The sequence below is a fragment of the Pygoscelis adeliae genome, unplaced genomic scaffold, assembly GCF_000699105.1.
Source record: "Pygoscelis adeliae isolate BGI_AS28 unplaced genomic scaffold, ASM69910v1 Scaffold96, whole genome shotgun sequence".
Lineage (NCBI taxonomy): Eukaryota > Metazoa > Chordata > Aves > Sphenisciformes > Spheniscidae > Pygoscelis > Pygoscelis adeliae.
The window spans coordinates 1,466,094-1,486,051 of NW_008824935.1; the positions used below are offsets into that span (position 1 = coordinate 1,466,094).

At 36.8% G+C, this 19,958-nt stretch overlaps 1 protein-coding gene across 1 annotated transcript in view; it reads left to right on the forward strand.

Moving 5' to 3' along the window:
* The window catches only part of PLEKHH2 (pleckstrin homology domain containing, family H (with MyTH4 domain) member 2), a 51,804-nt gene extending 37,273 nt beyond the window's left edge, over positions 1–14,531 (forward strand). Inside the window, exons 19-29 of the mRNA XM_009325322.1 lie at positions 926–1,105; positions 2,977–3,074; positions 3,550–3,727; positions 5,563–5,718; positions 7,139–7,236; positions 7,625–7,766; positions 8,516–8,661; positions 10,252–10,381; positions 11,310–11,396; positions 13,122–13,259; positions 14,349–14,531. Coding sequence (XP_009323597.1) covers positions 926–1,105; positions 2,977–3,074; positions 3,550–3,727; positions 5,563–5,718; positions 7,139–7,236; positions 7,625–7,766; positions 8,516–8,661; positions 10,252–10,381; positions 11,310–11,396; positions 13,122–13,259; positions 14,349–14,531 — 1,536 coding nt within the window. The remainder of the gene's footprint in view (positions 1–925; positions 1,106–2,976; positions 3,075–3,549; positions 3,728–5,562; positions 5,719–7,138; positions 7,237–7,624; positions 7,767–8,515; positions 8,662–10,251; positions 10,382–11,309; positions 11,397–13,121; positions 13,260–14,348) is intronic.
* The last annotated feature ends 5,427 nt before the right edge of the window (positions 14,532–19,958 follow it).

Consider the following 19,958-nt stretch of genomic DNA (forward strand, 5'->3'; position numbering starts at 1 on the left):
AATGTACTTCTCTGATAAAAATAAATTTATATCTATTTGGAAATCACTTTCTGAAATATATTTCAGACTTAATTCAAATCACAGACACTTGCCTAAAATAAATAAATAGGAGATGACTTGTATGACCTTATTGGAACTTTGTATAAATCGGTTTAAAAGTCAGGTAGGGAATTGATTTAGAAACTGATCAAGTCATGTTTCAGTTATTCCACTGCTGATAAAAATTAGTCCTGCGCATCCACATATTTTCAGATAGACTAGAAATAGATTGGGCTTCCATCCATTTCTTGTATTTTCCTGATATACCTTGAAAATTCATCACTATTACATAGAGTAAATGCAATGAGTGATACGTAAGCTTTCTTCTAATACAGCACAACAAATGCTTAACACCTGGCTTTCCTAAGACAGTACTGGGGATAGGAAAGGTTATACTTAACCACAGTAAAAATACCAGTGAAAGCCAAGACGTAAAACAAATGGCTCTAAGTTACGGTTTTCTTATTTTTGTATATTCTGCCATGTTGTGCTCTCTACTTGCACAGGCATTTTACGCTGGCTGCCGTTGAGAGCTGTACACCTCATACTTTAAAGTCCTGTAGAGGGACAAGCTATGTTCAGCATGTCCTTAAACCTGCCTACCACCACAACTGTTGCAACTCCTGCTAGAGCTCACTCCATTAGATAGGGAGTGAAAATCGTGTTTTTTAAGAGGTGTTTTTATCTTAAGTCTCTCTGTATAAGCTTTTCATCCATGCTCTCCCCTTTTCACCCCTTTTCGCAGGGCCAGCAGGGTTTTCTTAGTCTACTGGTAAACTGACTAATTGTGACCTCAATTATAGCACGCTTTTGTTATACAGAACGTCTAAAAGATTTGTTGGAGCTTTTTGTATGTAAACTCACTTGTTTATTATTTTATATCTAGACCTGCCAGTTGTTTATAAATGCTGCAGTTGACTCTCCTGCCATTGATTACCATGTATCTTTGGCCCAAAGTGCTTTGCAGATCTGCCTCACACATCCTGAACTTCAAAATGAGATCTGTTGTCAGCTTATTAAACAGACTAGACGTCGACATCCACAAAACCATGCAGGACCAATACAGGTAACCCAGTATTTATTTTAATGGTATCTATTTCAACAGCACAGACTGTTTAGAGTGGTAAAGGGGCTCCACACTTCTGTAGCATTTGCTTACTTATAATCAGATAAAAACCTTAAATAACATCTTACTACTACTGTGTCCTCCTGAAACAGAGCTGGTGCTATCCTCCATCAAAGTACTTATATCTATGACAGGGTGTATCTGTGCCTGTGCTGTTTTTAAAGGCTGGACATACAATGGGCTATCTTCAAGTAAGGTGTTAAGTAAGATATCATGTATAGAACCTAATTCTCTTCTACTGCATCTTTCCTAAGAGAGGTGCTGCATCAAGAAGCCTGGTGGGCTAAACCACATGGCAGATGTCTCTATAGCATGAGTGTGAAGAAAAGCTGTAGTGCCATGTTGTAGAATCTCAGATACGCTCAGGGTTTCGGATAGATGTCACCTCTTGTATGTCATGCTGTTCTGCCTGCACCCTGCATGCTAGATTATAGATACATGCTTAAAATTCTTCACCTTTGTCCATTGCCAGCTATTCACTGGTATCCAAATATGTAACAATTAAATGAACTGAAATTGAAAGGAAAGCTAATACTTATAGTTTATGTAGAATTAACAGAACTGGAACTATAGAGCATATGATGGAGGAATACCTACAGAACTATGAGATGGATCAGAAAATGAGAAAGGAAATTACCGTATTAAGGCTTTTGTAATAGACACGTCTTTCTCTTGCCATAGAAAGTAGAACATGACCAGCAGACATAACTATTATCTAGAAACAGCCCGTACCTGGGATACGGCTGGTATGTGTGCATCACTAAAACATCCACAAAGCTTTTATAACAGACATAGCACATCCATGTCAATTAGCACACAATGAAGTTGCATATGGCTGATGGAATTTAAACTAACCATAATCCTTCTTCGGTACTTTCGTATCTCTGGCAAGGCCTTCCCTCTGATACAGCTAAATAAATTGTTGCTATCATAATCCACTGGCATGATTTTTAAGGGTTAACATGTTCAGTAAAATGTTTGTTGCCTCACACTAATTTTTTTAAGTCCTAAGTTTATGCTGAAGTCTCCCACACTTGCTTCTACTGCAGTGTCTTCCTGAAACACAGTTGATGCTATCCTCCATCGAAGTACAGGTATTTGATGAAAGGAAATATCTGTGCCTGTGCTGTCAAATTTCTGTTTAATACCAAGCAAGTCAGATAAATAAAGATAGAGAAACCCCGTTTTCTAAATTTCAGTATGATGCATTGATACAGTCGTGAGAAAAGTAGTTGCAACATTAAGTGTATATCCAGAGTACATGGATATACCCATAAATATACCCATATATTTATGGGTAAGGATGAGGGGGAAGGCCAACGAGGCTAAGTGACGCCTATGGATACATATTTAGCAATGAAAATATACCAAAATATTGAATAATTGTTTTTTCAACAGTTACTATCTACTTGGTAGGAGGAAAATGTCTTATGTGTTGCTTCATAATATATATAACAGGAGAGGTGAACTGAAGTTGCACAGGCTTCTCCTCATTTCTTAGTGCTTGGCCTTGCAGCCTTACTATTTTTTCCTGTGTATTAACTGCTTTTTATACAAACTGATCTGCTTTCCCATTTCCAGCCCCAAAATAAACTTGCTGTACACAAGTAGAATGAGAGCATTTTGGCCTTCCAATGAGGTGACATGCTTATTTACTCAGCTTCTTCTCTGTGTTTTGTTTTTTTTACTCCTATTTACAGCTGTCTGTTACTTGACTTGGCACAGTAAGCTGCACTGCTGGCCAGCAGCCACAGCAGGATGTTTTTACTTTGTAAGATGTTTAAAACAGTGAATGTCTTCCTTTTGTCCAGGGCTTGCAGCTCTTGGCTCTCTGCGTTGGACTCTTTCTGCCCCAGCACCCATTCCTTTGGCTTCTTAAACTTCATTTAAAGAAGAATGCAGATTCCAGGTGTGCCTGAATATTATTACCGAGCTAGTCGACTAGTCTTTCTGAAGTACCTTATTTTCAATCTTCCATTTAATATTTCAGATCTTTTGACATATATTTTAAAATAAATTTGAGTAGAATTGTGCTCCAGTACTACTAAAATGTAGTACATGTTACTTCCATGCATCACTTGGGAAAGTTATCCTTTCTTTTGAAAAATACTCTGCAGTGGAACTCTTGACTGTGTGTTGCAAAACCACAAAAACCAAAATATGGCAGTTACACCAAACAGTCTGAGCCATGTTCATATTGGGCACAATTCTGTTGGTCTCGGTGGACTAATTCTCTTTATAATTCCACATGGAAAAATGCATTGGAAATCTCGCAGAAAGAAATCTGAGTGCTCCTCGCATTTGGCACCCCCAGAGATTCACTCACAGTTTACTATCCTTTCAGCCAGTCCCCAAGAATTGCCTTATTTCTTTTTTTGTCACAGGACTGAGTTTGGGAAATATGCAATATATTGTCAGCGATGTGTAGAGCGTACCCAACAGAATGGAGACCGAGAAGCCAGACCTTCCAGAATGGAAATCCTTTCCACTCTTCTAAGAAACCCCTACCACCATTCACTGCCCTTCAGTATTCCAGTTCACTTCATGAATGGCATATATCAGGTAACGTCAGGTAGACCACGACATCTAACCTCCCAACCCCTTGCTATTAGCATATGCATGAAGTAGTATATCAGAAACAGAATTGTCGTTGTTAAGGTAAACATAGTTCAAGTTTCATCCTGTGCCAGTGCTAGCAATGGCAGGCACAAGATAATTGAATCAGGTTTGATCAACGAAGAGTAAAGGTTGGGGGAGAAATCTTTAAAAGAAGGCAAAAAAAAGTAAAACCTCTTAAGAGTGAGAAATATTACAGTTCTGTTTCTTACTTAACATGACCACCAGATGAATGAATTAGACTGAAGAACAAGGAAGGGCATTAAATTCCACTTGCTTTCATCAGACATCTTGAAAGTTAAATATATGTCACTGAAGGCCTGGAAGCACAGTTGTAACTCCCGTTATCAGTCATGAAGGATAACCATACTTGTTACAGAACAAACACAGCTTCATTCTTAACTCTTTTGGGACTTCATCAGTCAAAGCCTATAGGAAACTTTCCATGGGCTTCCATGCATACTGCTCCACATCCTGACTTGTGTTTCTAACCGTGAGAGCTGGCTGAAAAGAGTTTTTTAACAATACACAGTATTCCTAGACAGAAAGCAAGTTTTTATATGAAATCAAAACTCTATCGAATAAACTTTTCATTTCAGATCACAGAACTCTGCTTTTTCCCCGTTTCTTAATTGCTTACTGCTTGCCCAGTAAAACAGAAAAAAAACATATATTTAAATTATCCTAAAAGGTTTCAAAATTGAAGTTTGAAGAAGAAAAGGAGTAAACTGCTCATTAGTTATTTATTACTCAAAAATGTATACTTAAGGGTTATGAAAATCGTAGTTAAAGAAATTACTTCAGTGGGATCAGAAAATAACCAATTATAGTAGTATTGAAAACTCTTGTATTCATCTCTAAAGCTAGATTCAACAGATTTTTTTTTTTAATTCCAACCCCTGAGAAGCCCAAAATAGAAGTCCAAGATCCTTTTTCAAAGTATTTCTTTACAAAAAAGAGGTGTAAGGGGCCTTCTTCAACATATCAAGTACAGGAAAACACCCTCAAAGTAGATACAAGTGAATATCAACAACTAGTATCTGTATAAAAGCCATTTGCCATCTCTTGCTAAAATGCTTTAATACTAGTAACAACAGACAAAAATTCAGATTTTGGAAAATAAAACTTCGAAGGCTCTCTATATTACTGGCCTATGTAGTACTGACAGAGCAACATTTGTAAAATATTTTGGATCTGCCGGTGTAGATATGCCAGTAAATATCCCTCTGAAGTTGCACATGATGAAAAATGATTAATTGATCTCATTTGTTTCACCACCATATTGAAAAGTGTAGGAAATTATAGTTTTCTTCACTTTCTTTCAAGTGGCATTGTCACAAAAAGCTCAGCTACTAGACTGCTTTCTGTTATATAAATTCTGTAACAGAAATTCAAGTGTAGCAAGTGCAAAGAAACTAGTATAAACAAAGAAGAAAACCAAAAATACTACATTTGGAAGCTTTTTGATAGTGACTTTGGTTTCATAAACAAAATGCAGTAAGGTATAATCTGCTGCGAAGTTTGTCAATTTTTGGATGGAGAAAAACTCCATGAAATTGACTTCCCATGTGGAGATCTTTAATCTTTTCCAAGCCCTTTATGGATTTTTTTTATTTCCAATGACAATAAGTTATTCACAGGGGGATAGCATGGGTCTTACATTGCCACTGTTATTCTAGAGGTATTATCCTTCAATGGCTTAGATTTTTTGGGGCGGGGGGCAAGGGGCTGGGGTTTTTTAATAAGTTTGATAGCAAAATACATTTTGGCTGCTTTTTTAGGTTGTTGGGTTTGATGCCTCTACCACAGTGGAGGAATTTCTGAACACCCTGAACCAGGATACAGGAATGAGGAAACCAGCTCAGTCAGGATTTGCACTGTTTTCTGATGATCCCTCTGGCAAGGACATAGAGCACTGTCTTCAAGGAAACATCAAGGTAGACAAAAAGCTTTAATGAGCTCTGCATGTAAAACAACAAAACATCTTCGTTTTACAGAGCTCTCTTCAGACAATGTAAAGGAAAACATTTTTCAGACTGAAAACTGAAAAAAAAGTTTTTTTCCTCATAACATAAAAGGAAAGATTAAAAAAAAAACATTGCTTTTTCGATTGCTGAAATTCATTCAGTGAACTATATTTAAAAGCTTTGTCTAGGCAACTGATATTATTCATAGAAGTAGCAGCTGGGTTAAAAAAGAAAAAGTAAGCTGTTACTAATCACAGTCCTTCAAAACTAAAAAGCAACTGCAGTCCAAAATGCATTTAGAGATTTCAGTTAACATTGCTTGAATAGCTCCTAAAGATGACCATTTGAGGTCCAAAAAGCCATTCATACTGCGGTGGAGATCCTGGGGAAGGAAAAAATGAAAAGGTTCTTTATCTAAATATAGAATAATTAGGGTTCAGTTCAGGAAATTTCCAATGTTTGACTTATCATTGTTCTGAATCCTGAATTTTAGTTCCCTCTATTGCTAAAGTTAAATTCTTTGCAGTAAAGATTGGCAAAATGCAATATAATCTATACTTAAATAAAATATTAGATATTTTTCAAGCTTTTTAGCAACTAATGATTAATGAATTTTTTGTGCTTCTATCAAGTGGTTCTTTTGCACCCTTCAGCCAATGTTCACAGCTGCGCTTCGAGTTACAAGGTGCGGTACAACCAGGCCATAGTGACAAAGAAAAAGCAGGGTCATCATGATCAGCTCTCTTCTCCTACTAGAATAATAACCATATGGAAAGCAAAATGTATAAAAAATGTACTTATTTTCTTGGTAAATGCAACTTCAGAAGCTGGTCACATTACTGCTTCCAGGAAGGCTCTTCTATGAAGGAATGATGACATGAAGCCCAGCAGGGCTCCCAGGACCTCCGTTCCACCTCCTCCCCATCTGCCCACCTACACCACTTGTTGTGAACCACTCTTGCTGCACTTTATAACAAACTTCTTACAAACTTTACAGCAGTTACTAGAAAGGACCTGAAAATCTCCAGCATGCAGCAGAAAGAGAAGGCAGAGATCAAAGGCATTTGAGTAATTATATAACAACTTACTCTGTATAATTACACATTCATTGGCTGCTGCTAAAACAAGTACCTGGCCTTTCCATATAAGCATGTTATGCCTTGTTTCCAAAGGTAGAGTATGTGTGTTGCAGGATAAACAAACAACAAAAATGTTAATTATTAAATGCTCCAACTAAGAAATGCAAGTTATCTTTCAGTAAGTTTAAAAGTTCAAGCTATGTATGTTTCTGATACATAATAGGTAAAAGATATTAAAATAAGCAGACAATTTCCATTCAAAGGTATGAGGAATACATGGCAAAGTCAGTTTTGTATTGCTTTCCTTCTAGATCTGTGACATTATTTCAAAATGGGAGCAAGCTTCCAAAGAACAACACCCTGGGAAATGCGAAGGCACAAGGACTGTCCGCCTGACTTACAAAAATAGGTTTGTATAGCAAGTATAACATCTCTGCCTTGCCCCAAGATTTGTTTTTAATTTATGCAGAGTTTCTTCATCTGAAAAATATTGGCTGACTCAAAGCTTGCAACAAAAATAGTAAATAGGTGTAACTGGAGAATTTAAAAAAAAACCCTATAGTTTATTTTTTCTAGTTCTTAAGAGGTGAGCAGGGCTGCCAAAAAAAAAAAAAGCAACACTGAACTCAGAAGACTGAAGTTAAATATTTGCTCACTGGTTCAAGTACAAGTGTTGCTCTGCTAATGTGGTTTGACGCTGACGTAAACATGTCACATTCAGAGCAGATACTGCTAATCCTCGGGGCTAATGCATTCCCCTATCTTCCTTATTTAATAACTTTCTGTCTTTTCTCTAGGCTTTACTTTTCGGTTCAAGTCCATGGGGAGACAGACAGAGAGAAGCTGCTGCTAGTATATCAGACAAATGATCAGATAGTCAATGGACTCTTCCCTGTAAACAAAGAACTAGCGATGGAATTGACAGCTCTTTTAGCTCAGGTAATCCTTGTGCATTAATGACTTGCACAGCAGTTTTACAGATGAAAACCTTGAATAAAGAAACTGGTCCAGGATTGCTTGACAGTCAAGTGGCCTCCACCTTTTACACGTGATAGTGCAGGAAAAAGACAGGTCTGGAATCTTTGTGTAAGGCTAACTCTGTACGTCAGTGGAAATGCTTTACAGCATATGCTGCTGTTGGCACCAGTACGGATAAAATGTGCTTTACCTCCTGCACAGTCAGGCCCTCTTCAATTAAATATCATGTAATCATGTACCATTTCTTCATTCACTATTCCTTACGTGATTTCTGCAAGTTAATACACCAAAGTAACAGCTGTTTAATGAGAGCCTAAGACTCCTTTACTAGACATGGTCTTGATAAGATCTGTTTTATTTTTAAGAAATTAAAGGCTCAAGGGAAGGTTATTGAGAAAGTTATTTGATGGTGTTACTCAATAAATCTAAACCGGTTTGTGTCAGCTGGAGATAGAGCAATCTCAGAGCAGAACTAGTAAGTTTTATATTTGTACAATTTATACTTGATATTTATCTTTTTTCCATGGTAAATATAAAATAAGAAAAATAAAATTACTTGCATGTCTTTTATATCAATGAAAAATATACATTAATTGACAAACTGTTTCTCATTTTATACTTGGTAAGACAGAGGAAAAGATAGCTTATAATACCCAGCTAGAAAATTACTCTGGAGTAACAAAAGATGTTCTTCGTGGTCTTTCCGTTAGGTAGAGATTGGAGATTTTGAACGGCCTTTCTCAACTCCAGCAGGGCAAGTCACTTCCCAGTCCAAGTCCAATCAAACATTAAAACAAGTTTTGGAGAGATTCTACCCTAAGAGATACAGGCATGGTTGTTCAGAGGAACAATTGAGGTGAGATGTATTTTGCGATTCATATTCTCTAAAAATCTAGGAGTGAAATGAGGAGGTTTTAAATTGTCATTAGGTACAACTTACTGTTATGCCATATTTGCCTAAACCTGTGTTTGAAACTCATATTCTTGCTAAATTGAAGAACCCATTCCCTCTGTATATTTCTAATCTAAACAGAGGACCATCATTAAGCACACATTCCAGCAAAAGCTGTACGAGTTACTACACAGTGTTACAAAACCCAGCGATTTTGAAATTCTTAGTTTTCTTATTCAGCAAATCTAAATTAAGTCTGTGCACAGACTAAAGAACTACTGAAAGTAAAGGACATAAGGATCTGATCTGAGTGTTTGCTATTCAAATGTGCAATCTCTGGCAGCCAGTCAAATTGGCAATACATTAACTTAGTGGACTTGCTAGTAACGTATCACTTAATTTAAAATGAACAATCTGCAAGTCATTTCAATCAACACCTATTAACATAAAGAAGAGCAGAACAGTGTAATAAATTATCCAAAGTCAATGATATAGCAATTTTGAAGTCCAATAATCATCACAGAAATGTTTTCCTCATTCTTCACTACAGGGCTGAGAAAGTTCAAAGCTATTATCATATGCACAAGGCAACATTATTATCAGAAGACAATAGGGACACTCAAAAGTATACGCACAACAAATAGAAAGTTATGCAATTAATTTCAAAGAACAAAGTATAAGAGATCCTAGATTAGACTAACTCATGGAGGATTAAGTCAAACACCTGTTGAACTGTTCAAGTGGTCCCTAAACTACCAATTGCCAGAGCTGGAAGTCTGTGGCAGGGAATCACTCTATGCCTGCCCTGTTTCTTGTATTCTTTTGCTAAGGGTGCAGTTTGACTTCATAAACTTCAGTAAGAGTAAGCTGCAAGTGAAAGATCTCCCTTTACTACACATTCCCCCTCCCTTTTCTTGGGCTGCATCTAATAATCTTGTGGCTGCCAGGTGAGTCATTCCTGCAAGTCAATGTGCTAGAAAGGTATTCTGGGATTTGGGGTTTTTTTTTTTGGAGGATTCGTTTTCCATAGGATCATTTTATTGAACCAACTCATCATGGGGCCACAGAAGAAAAGAGCCAGTGTGAACGTATCATGCATCGGAAGCACCCTTTTTGGTAGCAGCGCCCAGATACACTAAAAAAGAGTAGTCTTAAGCTGTGTCTTCCACATCTACTACTAGCCACAGCTAAAGATATGTGCTAAGCTGGATGGATTTTTGGAATGACAACTGGCATAGCTGTTGAGTATTGATAAACGTAGATTGATCATCTGTAGAGACACATTAAAAGCTGTACTAGACTTTTTCCCTTTATGCTGCAACTGCTACATCAATATTTAATCATAATGTTGCAGACATCAGAAGATACTTCGTAATTTTCATGTGCATAAAAATATTAAATGACATTTTGGATTTATTTAATACTGTATAAGTTATAGTTGTATTAATTTAAATTATCATTTTAACAAATGGAAATTTTTTTGCTTGTTAAACTCTCTATGGGTAAGCATTTAAATTCCTTTCAATAACTAAATTACGTATTTCATTTCAACAGACAGCTTTGTCAGCGATTGTCTACAAGATGGATGGCTCTCCGGGGGCACAGTGCTGCAGACTGTGTGCGCATTTATCTCACTGTAGCCAGAAAATGGTCTTTCTTTGGTGCTAAATTGTTTGCAGCAAAAGTAAGAAACTTTACTGAGTTTGAGTGGTGGGTTTTTTAAAATATAATTTGCAAATAGTAATACCTTTTTGTTGAAAATGAGTGGGTTATACATGTGCTGATTGAATCTCTTGTCAAATTACTAAGTTTTTTAAGCCATATAGTGGTGAAATGTGATAGCCATAGTACTAAGTATACCATAATGGTAACTTTCCAATACACTTATTGCTTGCATTACTTTATTAATCTAGGTGGTATCTTTTCATTTTCTTGTATCTTAATTTGAGATAGCCTTTTTGTTTCAGACTTTTTTTACCTGATAACTAGTAGAATATTGAAAAGGCATCATTAACTGGCTATGGAAGCTGAACCTTGCCAAAACACTAAATTTTGTTAAGGGTATTTAGGGCACTCCCTTTTGTGCTGGCCTCTCTCAATTTCTCTTAAACCACTAGTATCTTAATTCTCTTGATTCAACTAACAGCTATGTTAAACAGAACTGTCACCTCACCCCTTATGTTTTATTAGGTAATCCCGGTATATATATACACACACACACACATATGTGTGTGTATATATACATATGTGTGTATATATACACCTATATATAATTGCTTATCAGCACCTTGTTCTTTGCACATGTAGACATATGTGCTAGTGAACAAACTTTAAAACACCTGACTTTATTTTATTTTATTAATGAGACTATACATTTCATTGGACTAAGCACCGGGGGAGGCTTCAAGAGTATTAGGTTGAGTTCATAGTTCTGCCACTGGCTGCCTACAAGGCTTTGGGCAGCTACTTCAATTCCTTTACATCAGTTCCCTCCCAGTGTAAACCTCAGTAAAATCTGTGGCTGGAGAGAGCTCTATAATAGCTGAGAGTTAATAATTATTTACATATTGCCTCATTTTGAAGTAATAATTAAAGAACATTTCTCTTTGTAGCCTCTAGCAACATCCTCAGTTGAGAAGTCCTTCATATGGTTTGCTGTACATGAAGATGGCATAAGCATCCTAGATTACAGCTCTATGGTAAGTGAAATTTCTTTTTGAATTTTGGTCAAAGTAGATTTTAATACTGAGTATATGGAGAGATTCACCACCATACTACATAAAAGATGGCATTAGCCTTCCACACTAAGTTATCTAGTCTTTCTCTTAAAGCAAAAATTCATTCCTTTCAAAATGCTTTAATGTTATCATCATTATAGCAGCACTAATAATAGAAATAAGTAATGAATTCTTTGTACAGAATTTATTTTTGTTTATCAGATACAGTTTTTATATCTTTTAATGAAATGTTAATGTTTTAATCATTCAGATGTCAGGAGATCCATAGTTACAGTTCTTACAATAACATTAATTTTCTTTTCCTGGAGACTTCATTTTCCATTATTATTCATAATACATACACTCCGCAAAGAGCAGTTACTTTAAAAGATTGTTATTTTCATTGTATTATTTTTGTTTAATAGTAGGTAATATAACCCAGTGTTATTTAATTATGTCATTTTAGGCTCTGATTTTTCTTTGATTTGCAATAAAAGTTTTCACAGAAAACGACTCATGGTAATCAATGTAAAAAAGCAGTGCCTGAGAAGATCCCTGCTTTAATTTATATCCTGCAAAGAAACAGAATGGCATGGTGCTATTAGCAAGTGCTAATACTGAATATCAGAAAATTAAAATCTCAACTTTATAATTGTACTGATATGGGTCTTTTCATTACGTTTCTGTGCAGTTGAAGAAATAATAAAACAAAGAACATGAGGAGAGCAAACAGCAGCTCTTCAGAGAACAAGCAAAATGAGCTTGCATCAGACTGCAGAAAGCTCTGTAAACACTATCTACTCATAGAGCTAGCTATGGCATTTCTGCAGAGCACTGCCAGTTTACAATGTCGGCAGGCCTTACTTGCCATTCAAGAAATGCTCAGTTTCCAGGGAATATCCTGATTTTCTGTAGGAAGGATCAAGGGTATCAGAAATGATGTTGCAAGGGTTAGTTAGAGAAAATGTTATTTCAAAGTAAGGGCAAAAAGAGGTTTAGTAACTGAAGGATGTTGTCAGTTATTGTATAGATATTATCTCCCAATAATTTTTAAATGTGGACCTCTGCAGCACATTAATATGAGTCATAAAGATAAATTAAATGCTAATCATAGGCTCAGAGGTCACTAGTATGGTCAGCAACCTTGAACAGTAAGAGCCGAGACCTGGAAGCAGAGGAGCCTTGAAGAGCATTTATGTTTCATCAGAGATAGGAAGAAAAGAGAACAGAATTTGATTTCATTTGTGTGTATGTAAACTACATCACTGCACAAAAAAAAGTCCTGGAGTTAAATTCCTTTAGATGTTTCATACACTGCCATTTAATTTATTTAGACACTGCTTCAATTTCAAATGGAATTCCTACGATTAACTTCTCTCAAAGTCCGTCAAGACTTGTGTAAATTGAATCACACACTTGAGTTGAAACCTGCTTATAATATCTTTGATCTAATTAATTTGGAATAGAATCAGAGGTCAAACTTAGAAGAGTTACCATCTGCAATGGAAATTCCTCATAGTGAAGGTCTGAATGAAGCTATCCCAAAATCTACAATTAATTTTGAGATTCGTAAGAGGCTAACAACAACATTTTGAAAAATACACATGTAATTATATTTTTAAAAGAAGTATTTCTCATAATCTGCTTTTCCTGCATTGTCCCGCTTACAGCTTTGCATTTTGGTTTTTTTTTGTTTTCTTTTTTAAGCGATTAACAGTTACATATACATACAAGAGTCTGATGACTTTCGGAGGCTATCAAGATGATTTTATGCTGGTTGTTAACAATGCTCAGACAAAGGACAAATCAACTGAAAAACACCTTTTTGCCATGACAAAACCAAAGGTTGGTATATTACCTGAAATAGTTTCCCACCATCTGCTACTTTTCTACTTTTTCTAGTGGGTAATCCTTAACAGATGTGAAAAATGAAATACCTTCTTTATTCCTAGTATTCTCGGATTATTGACTTTTGCCAGATGATTTTAGAGAGCGAAACAATTAGTAATGTAAGAGCTAACAGTGACAATAGTGATGTGTTCCTTTTCTTTTCATGTTCCTGTCTATAACATTCCAAATTTTTCCTAGAAGGACAAGAAGGCTATTAAGGACAGGAAGTATATGCAGTACCTAAAAACTAGTCTGTTTGCTTGATGAGCACCAGAGATCGTTTTTAAGAAGGTACATTTGTGTTCTACAGTGGAATTGTAGAACACAAGACCTGAAAGATCAGTCACTTCTTCAAAATCCTAGGATATTTTTACCTTTGGTAAACAAACTGTTCATGCTTTTCAAATCTAGATTCTCTCCTTCACTGGTAAGATTGACTATATTTTTTTAAAAAGCAAAGATTTCTAAGTCTTTTGCTGTTAGTCAGAACACAAAATTCCACATATAAATTTGGGTCAAAACGCAACTCTTCATACAAATAAGCATAGTAAAATACATCTGTTCAAGTTTCCCTCAGATTGTGCCCTTATAGGCAAGGTTGTGTGGATTGCAAAGAGAAAATATGGTAAAAAACTCCCAGAAGTCTTTATTCCTTTTACCTACCCTGCGTCTTTAGTTTTTTGAGCACTAGATATTTTCTAGCAAAATTGAGGGAACACATCATGAAAGTTTTTTCTAAGAGCGTCATCTTTCGGACTTCAAAATCTCTCTCAAAGTGAAACCTAGCTTCTGTTTGAATCGTTGAAGACCGTGGAAGACAAAGTATCCAGCATACTGATGAGAATAACATTACATTATTGGCAAGGAGCAATAGAAAAAAGCTCTATTAGGCATCTCCTCTCTCCCCATCATTAATTTGTTTGATAAAGTACAAGTACTTTTCCAGTTGATGATGATTGTCACTTGCTAAAAAGTTAGCTATTTTTTCAGCAGTCAAAACACATCACTGTATGTTTCAAAGAGTTTTGTATGTTCCTGTTATAGATTCTTGAGATCACTCTACTGATTGCCAGCTATATTAACAACTTTCATCAGCTGAAAGGAGCTGCTCATCACCTCTCTGCTCCAGCATTACTGACACTTCAAAGTGGACAGAAACTCAAGGAAACGGGGAGTCAGCCACTTCTTGCAAACAACAGACCAACTAAATGTCCCACTTTGTTATGAAAGGATTATGTATCATGATAATCTATCTTTGTTACAGGGTTTCTACACCCATTGAAAACTTTTTCATGTACAAGACATAGAGCATAAGCAGGTCCATAACCAAAAGAAAGGTTTACATTCATTTCAATGGTGTATAACAGGAGGAGCCCTTTAATTAAAGCCCTGGCCTGAACTGGAATGATGATGAGCCAATTTAAGGATTATGCTTTACTTGTGGTGGCTTGTGCCTACAACTCAAAAAATTAATGTGTCTGTTGATAGTGATGAGGAAAGGTGGCCTTTGGAACAATTGTATAGACTTTAGTTGTTTTCCAGATATTTACTCAGGGACCAAACTGTCTTCAACTCTAACTCTTCACCTCTATTTTTCAAAATTATACAAGTTGTATAACCTTCATTTTGAAAAGGAATTCTTGTTTAAAAAAAAAAGTTAAACTTCCAGCACCCTTCCTTATTTGCAATACAAGCACCATGGGACTAAAAAGAACCAATTGTTTGATTTGTATAATTGTTTCTCCTTTAAAAGAAACCGTAAGCACATCATGTAACTATTATAAATCTGAAGAGTATTCTCATCATACACTCTAGCCTTTGTTATACAGCTATTTTACTTGGCAAATCTTCAGTCTTGGTCTGGTAAATTTCTAAATAATCCCTCTCTGCCCCAGCCTTTTGGAAAAATCTAAATTGGACAGGCACTGTATTTAGTATAGTTTTGTTAAACAAGATCCCGTACCTAATTTCTTCTTTAATCCAGAATAATAATATAATACAGATGCAAGAACGACTCACAATTGAAAACACAAGAATAACACAGAAAGACGTTGCTGGAACTGTTGTGTCTAAACTTGGAGACGTGACATACAAAATCCATGTATAATGTGTATAATGTATATACAATGATTCAGAATAATATTTTGTAAAAGTTTTACTTTTTGGTTTTCATTTGTATCTATGCATTTCATATTATAATACTAATATAATGTTCTTGCACACTGAAGACATAATGCTGGATCCGTACTATTGGACCTGGGAGCACATTCCAGTTGCCTTTTTCAGCTGCAAGCCTCAGTGCTATGTAGAGTCAAGTATATAGAAATTACACCCATTTTTTTCTTCCAATTCTCACATTTTCGTTTCCATGCAAAGAAACCACTTCTGCAGGCTCTGAAATGGATCAGCAGCATACTCTAATAGATAATTTAGGTCCAGCCATAGAGAAGGTAGTCAAACATAAATCACTGATTCATATACATTTCACAATTTCCACTTCTGCTCATGCTAATGATCATGGATCATTAATCCCTTATGGCTAGCCCTCATCGTTTGGGGTTTTTTTAATTACTTAAAACTGAAGTAATTTCACAATGATGAGTTTTAATATTTGAAGGTTGAAACTCTCCTTTGTTTTATGACATTTAAACATTTCGGATATATACATACTCATATTGAGAGAAAAGGAATTTTCAGCTGTTCGCCCCCTATGAAAGGTAGGGAGTATCCTCCTGAGGAATTAAAATAGATTGGAAGGGAAATACAGGTTGTGAAAAGGACATGCTCTTAAAAAGTGGAAAGACAAATTCGCAAGCTGACTTGATAAATACGTTTCTTCTGAAAGCTCTCAAAGTCCTGCCACAGCTACTTAAGTCTGCAGGACTCAAGCACCATTTTATGAATGGTACTATGGGCCAATGCTTTGTCTTGAAAATTACAAGCAAATAACAAGCGTACTATGTCTAGATGCTTTCACATTTGCAATGCGAGAAGAGCTTCCTGGTAACTTTTACCCTTTGGTGGTGGTTGTGGCGCTAGATCCTTCTCTTCCAAGGAGGCAGGGCCAGCACTGCCTAGTAGGCAGCCGATCTCCTGCCATCATCAAGGAAAGCAAATTGGAAGCTACAAGAGACCCTGACACTAACTGCGGCATCTTTTTGTGCGGCACCCCACGTGAAGTGATGCAGATAGTGTGGTGTAATTGGGCTAGGAATTAACATCCCTTTGCAATCAGCAGAACAGTTAACTTTTCAGCAGTTTGAGGGGGGGGAGTGTTGTGTGTGCAAATTCAAACAGACGCTACTGCATTGGTTATACACAGGTCATAGTCCAAAGCTTCTTAAATATGATGATTAGAAACTGCAATTTACAAATACAGAAATTTTCATGTCATCATGAAATTATGATAGCCGTAACCTAGAATACTCCAACTAGTAATTCTTTCCTAATTTTCCAGTTTTAAATGAATGTGGCAGATCAGGTTCTATTAGAAGGCAAAACAAGTGGAGCATGTCGCTAGTAAGCTTGTTCATGAAGTCTTTAAAATCTTTGTTAAGTTTGGAGACAACATGATATACAATACACACAGCTGATGTGCAGATTTTGAGTCTTTTAAACAGTTTTCATTAACACAGCCTTACCAACAGCTGTTTTATACAGCAGTATACAATCTATGAAGTATGGTATGACATTCCTGCCTGCCTTTGGGTACATAGCTCTAGACATCGCTTTGCTTTTTTAAGCTCTTGCTGCTGCAGTATAACCCTAGATCATAGTGCCAGAAGCAATTCATGCCTTAGTTTCCCTTTTCTTGGCAGCACTTTCCAGACTTATTACCACTAACTGCTCATTACAGGTCACCATTAATCCCATATAGTCACATTATCAGAAACGCTGTGTTAATTTTTATGAAATAAATGCACTCGGAATCACAGATACCACAGACAACACTACACTAAACAATGAAGTTTCTTCCAGGATTTTGATTAGCAAGAGTGAGGTTTCCGTAGCATGATAGTAACCTCCTCAAGCAGACACTTCCCTTCAAGTTAACAGAGTCAGCAAGTAAAGTCTCTTACACATGCAAGCACACTTCAACAGCTCAGCTTGCAAACACAGCTGTGCAAGTCTCAGGGAACTTGTTCCATGTTAATCTAGCTCCAGAGCTACTTAGAGAATACCACACAACGTAAAACAGCAAAGCTGAAAATTTCAGAGTCCAGGCAGATAATCTGTTCTGCCTTCCCCATCCAGCCCGAGCCTCATGAGTCCACATCTCAGTCTTAACCTTGAGTCATCCACCAAAACAATTCATACCGTGCTACCTAATGCATGACTAAAGCCCAGGTAGGAAACTAGACCTTTCTCACCTTCTACAGCAGTGATGATACGATGGGAGCTGTCAAATGAGCTGCAACCTCTGGGACTGATGCTGAAGAACTTCCCATGCTCAAGGCTTGCAGAACCTCGGCTGTAAAAGTATTCTCAGGATGAGATTAATGTGTTAGCACATGCAAGGAGACTTCACCTTCTATCACAAACTTCAGAACAGCTTTTGTGCTTGCTTTGAGCTAGCGGTCAGTAACAATGAGGAGTAGAAATGGTCAATGAAACGGAAGGATCACTGGTAACTCTGTATTTGAAAATAATACTTGGAATGCAATGTGAATTACTGTATTACTTGAACTTCACTTTGCCTTGTCAATTTTCGTGCAGCAGTATTAGTAAGCAAACTGCTCATTTCTAAGACAAGCAAGACCTATTTACTCCTGTAGTACAGCAAGCAAATGATAAAGCTCTGAGTTTTTAATACAATCTACAAAATTAGTGTTTTTCTGTTACTTTAGATTTAAATTTGGTCTATATTTAAATTTAAAATAGAGGTATATATTTCCCTATAAAAGGCGGCTGATAGGTATTTGGTATTGGAGTTCCTTGTCAGACTAACACAGTTTTTATAGGTTAGGTCCTGAAGGAAAAAATGCGTCCTTGCATAAAGGAATGCACCACTTAAAGCTTTAGGTAGAGCTTTAATAGTCTATACAGCTTAGTGCAATCCATTAGTTTGAGTAAATTTTAACTAAGGTGATTAGTAACTCAGTAATAATGAATTAGGAAGAAAAAAGTTTGGTTTTTTTAGTTTCTTAGGGCAAAGGAAATGAAACTGAGTAAGGTGAAACTTAAAATACTGAAAACTCCAATTTCATTTCCAGATTGGACTTCAGTACAACTTATAAATTGTACAGCCTTACACAGTGCTTCCCAGCTCAGATTTGTACTGCAGCATCTTCCAGATTTGCCACCTCTCTGCCAGTGAGTAAATCACTGTAAAAATACTTTGCTTTTTCGTGTTACACTCTTGCTGTTGCAGTAATATATGCTAGATCACAGTGCCAGGAGCAAATTCCTACCTTAGTTTTGCTTTCTTTGGCAGAGCAATAGCAGCTTTGTCCAGGGTTTTCACCACTTCTAACTGCTGATTATAGATGAGCACTGGCTTCATCTACCAAGATATCAGAAACGTTCTGTTAAAATGAAATTGATGAAAGAAATGCACTTAGAAAGGCATCAACATGACCTGCCACTGTACAACACTAAACTATGAAGTTTCTTTCTGGATTTTAATTAGCAAGACGATGGTTTCCACAGGGAGTTAGCAAATGCTTTAGAAGAGTCATGTAAAAACCTGGAAGTAAAGAAAAGACAGGCAAGAATAACCATTATGAAGGCTTCTGGAATTGAAACTGAGTGATTATGCAAGCTAAACTTAGGAAAATCTCTTATTTAAAGAGCAAGTATTACTTAGAGTCTGTAGAAGGCTACATAAGCCTTCTTTGGGGAAGGAAGAAGGAACAGGTAAAATTAATTCTGAGTTAATCATTATGAATGAGGCCACTTTCCTGGTTTTGATCAAACAGGTAAGAGAGGATTTTACTTGTTTTTTTCTCTCTCTAGTCTCTCAAGAGGCAAAGCGGCTAATCAGCTACAGAAGGTCAGCTGTAATTGCTGTCCTGGATTTTGGGTCACTTCCCTGATGTAGGACACTTGTGACTTGTCTCGTCAGGTTCATCTACATCCTATATCCCTTTCATATGCTGGGTCATCCCGCTTTTTTACTGCGCCCTTTAAATCCTACTTTCTAATCTAACCCTAGTGTGATCTTTGGATTTGATCTTTGATTGATAGATCTTCTTTGAAATAATCTAGCCCCGACTCCTGTTTGTTACAGCATCTTACTTTTAGTTACAATAGTTGATGCGTATGCCCCAATAACTACAAAACAATTACACCGATTTCCTTAAACAGCCGTTCACTTACGAGGGGGGTGGGAACTATCTCAGGTCTTGTTTCATTCCCTCCACTGTTAACAAAGCTATCTTGGGAACCATGAGTTGATCAAGAGCCAATGCTGAAGGCTGAGGTAAAATAAAAGACTCCCGCCATTTATGACTTGTTTATTCATCCCTGGCTTTCTCCACAGCTGAAGTATTTTGTCACTTCACAAGGGCTGCAGTCGAGGTCGCCCAAGGACCCAGTGACTCCGACACCCCTGACACCAGCTCGGCTCACTCTGGTATTACGGCGGGTCGCATTTTCAGCACCCGAAAAACACAGGCAGCGGCGGGTCCCACGAACGACTCCGGGGCCCCAGGG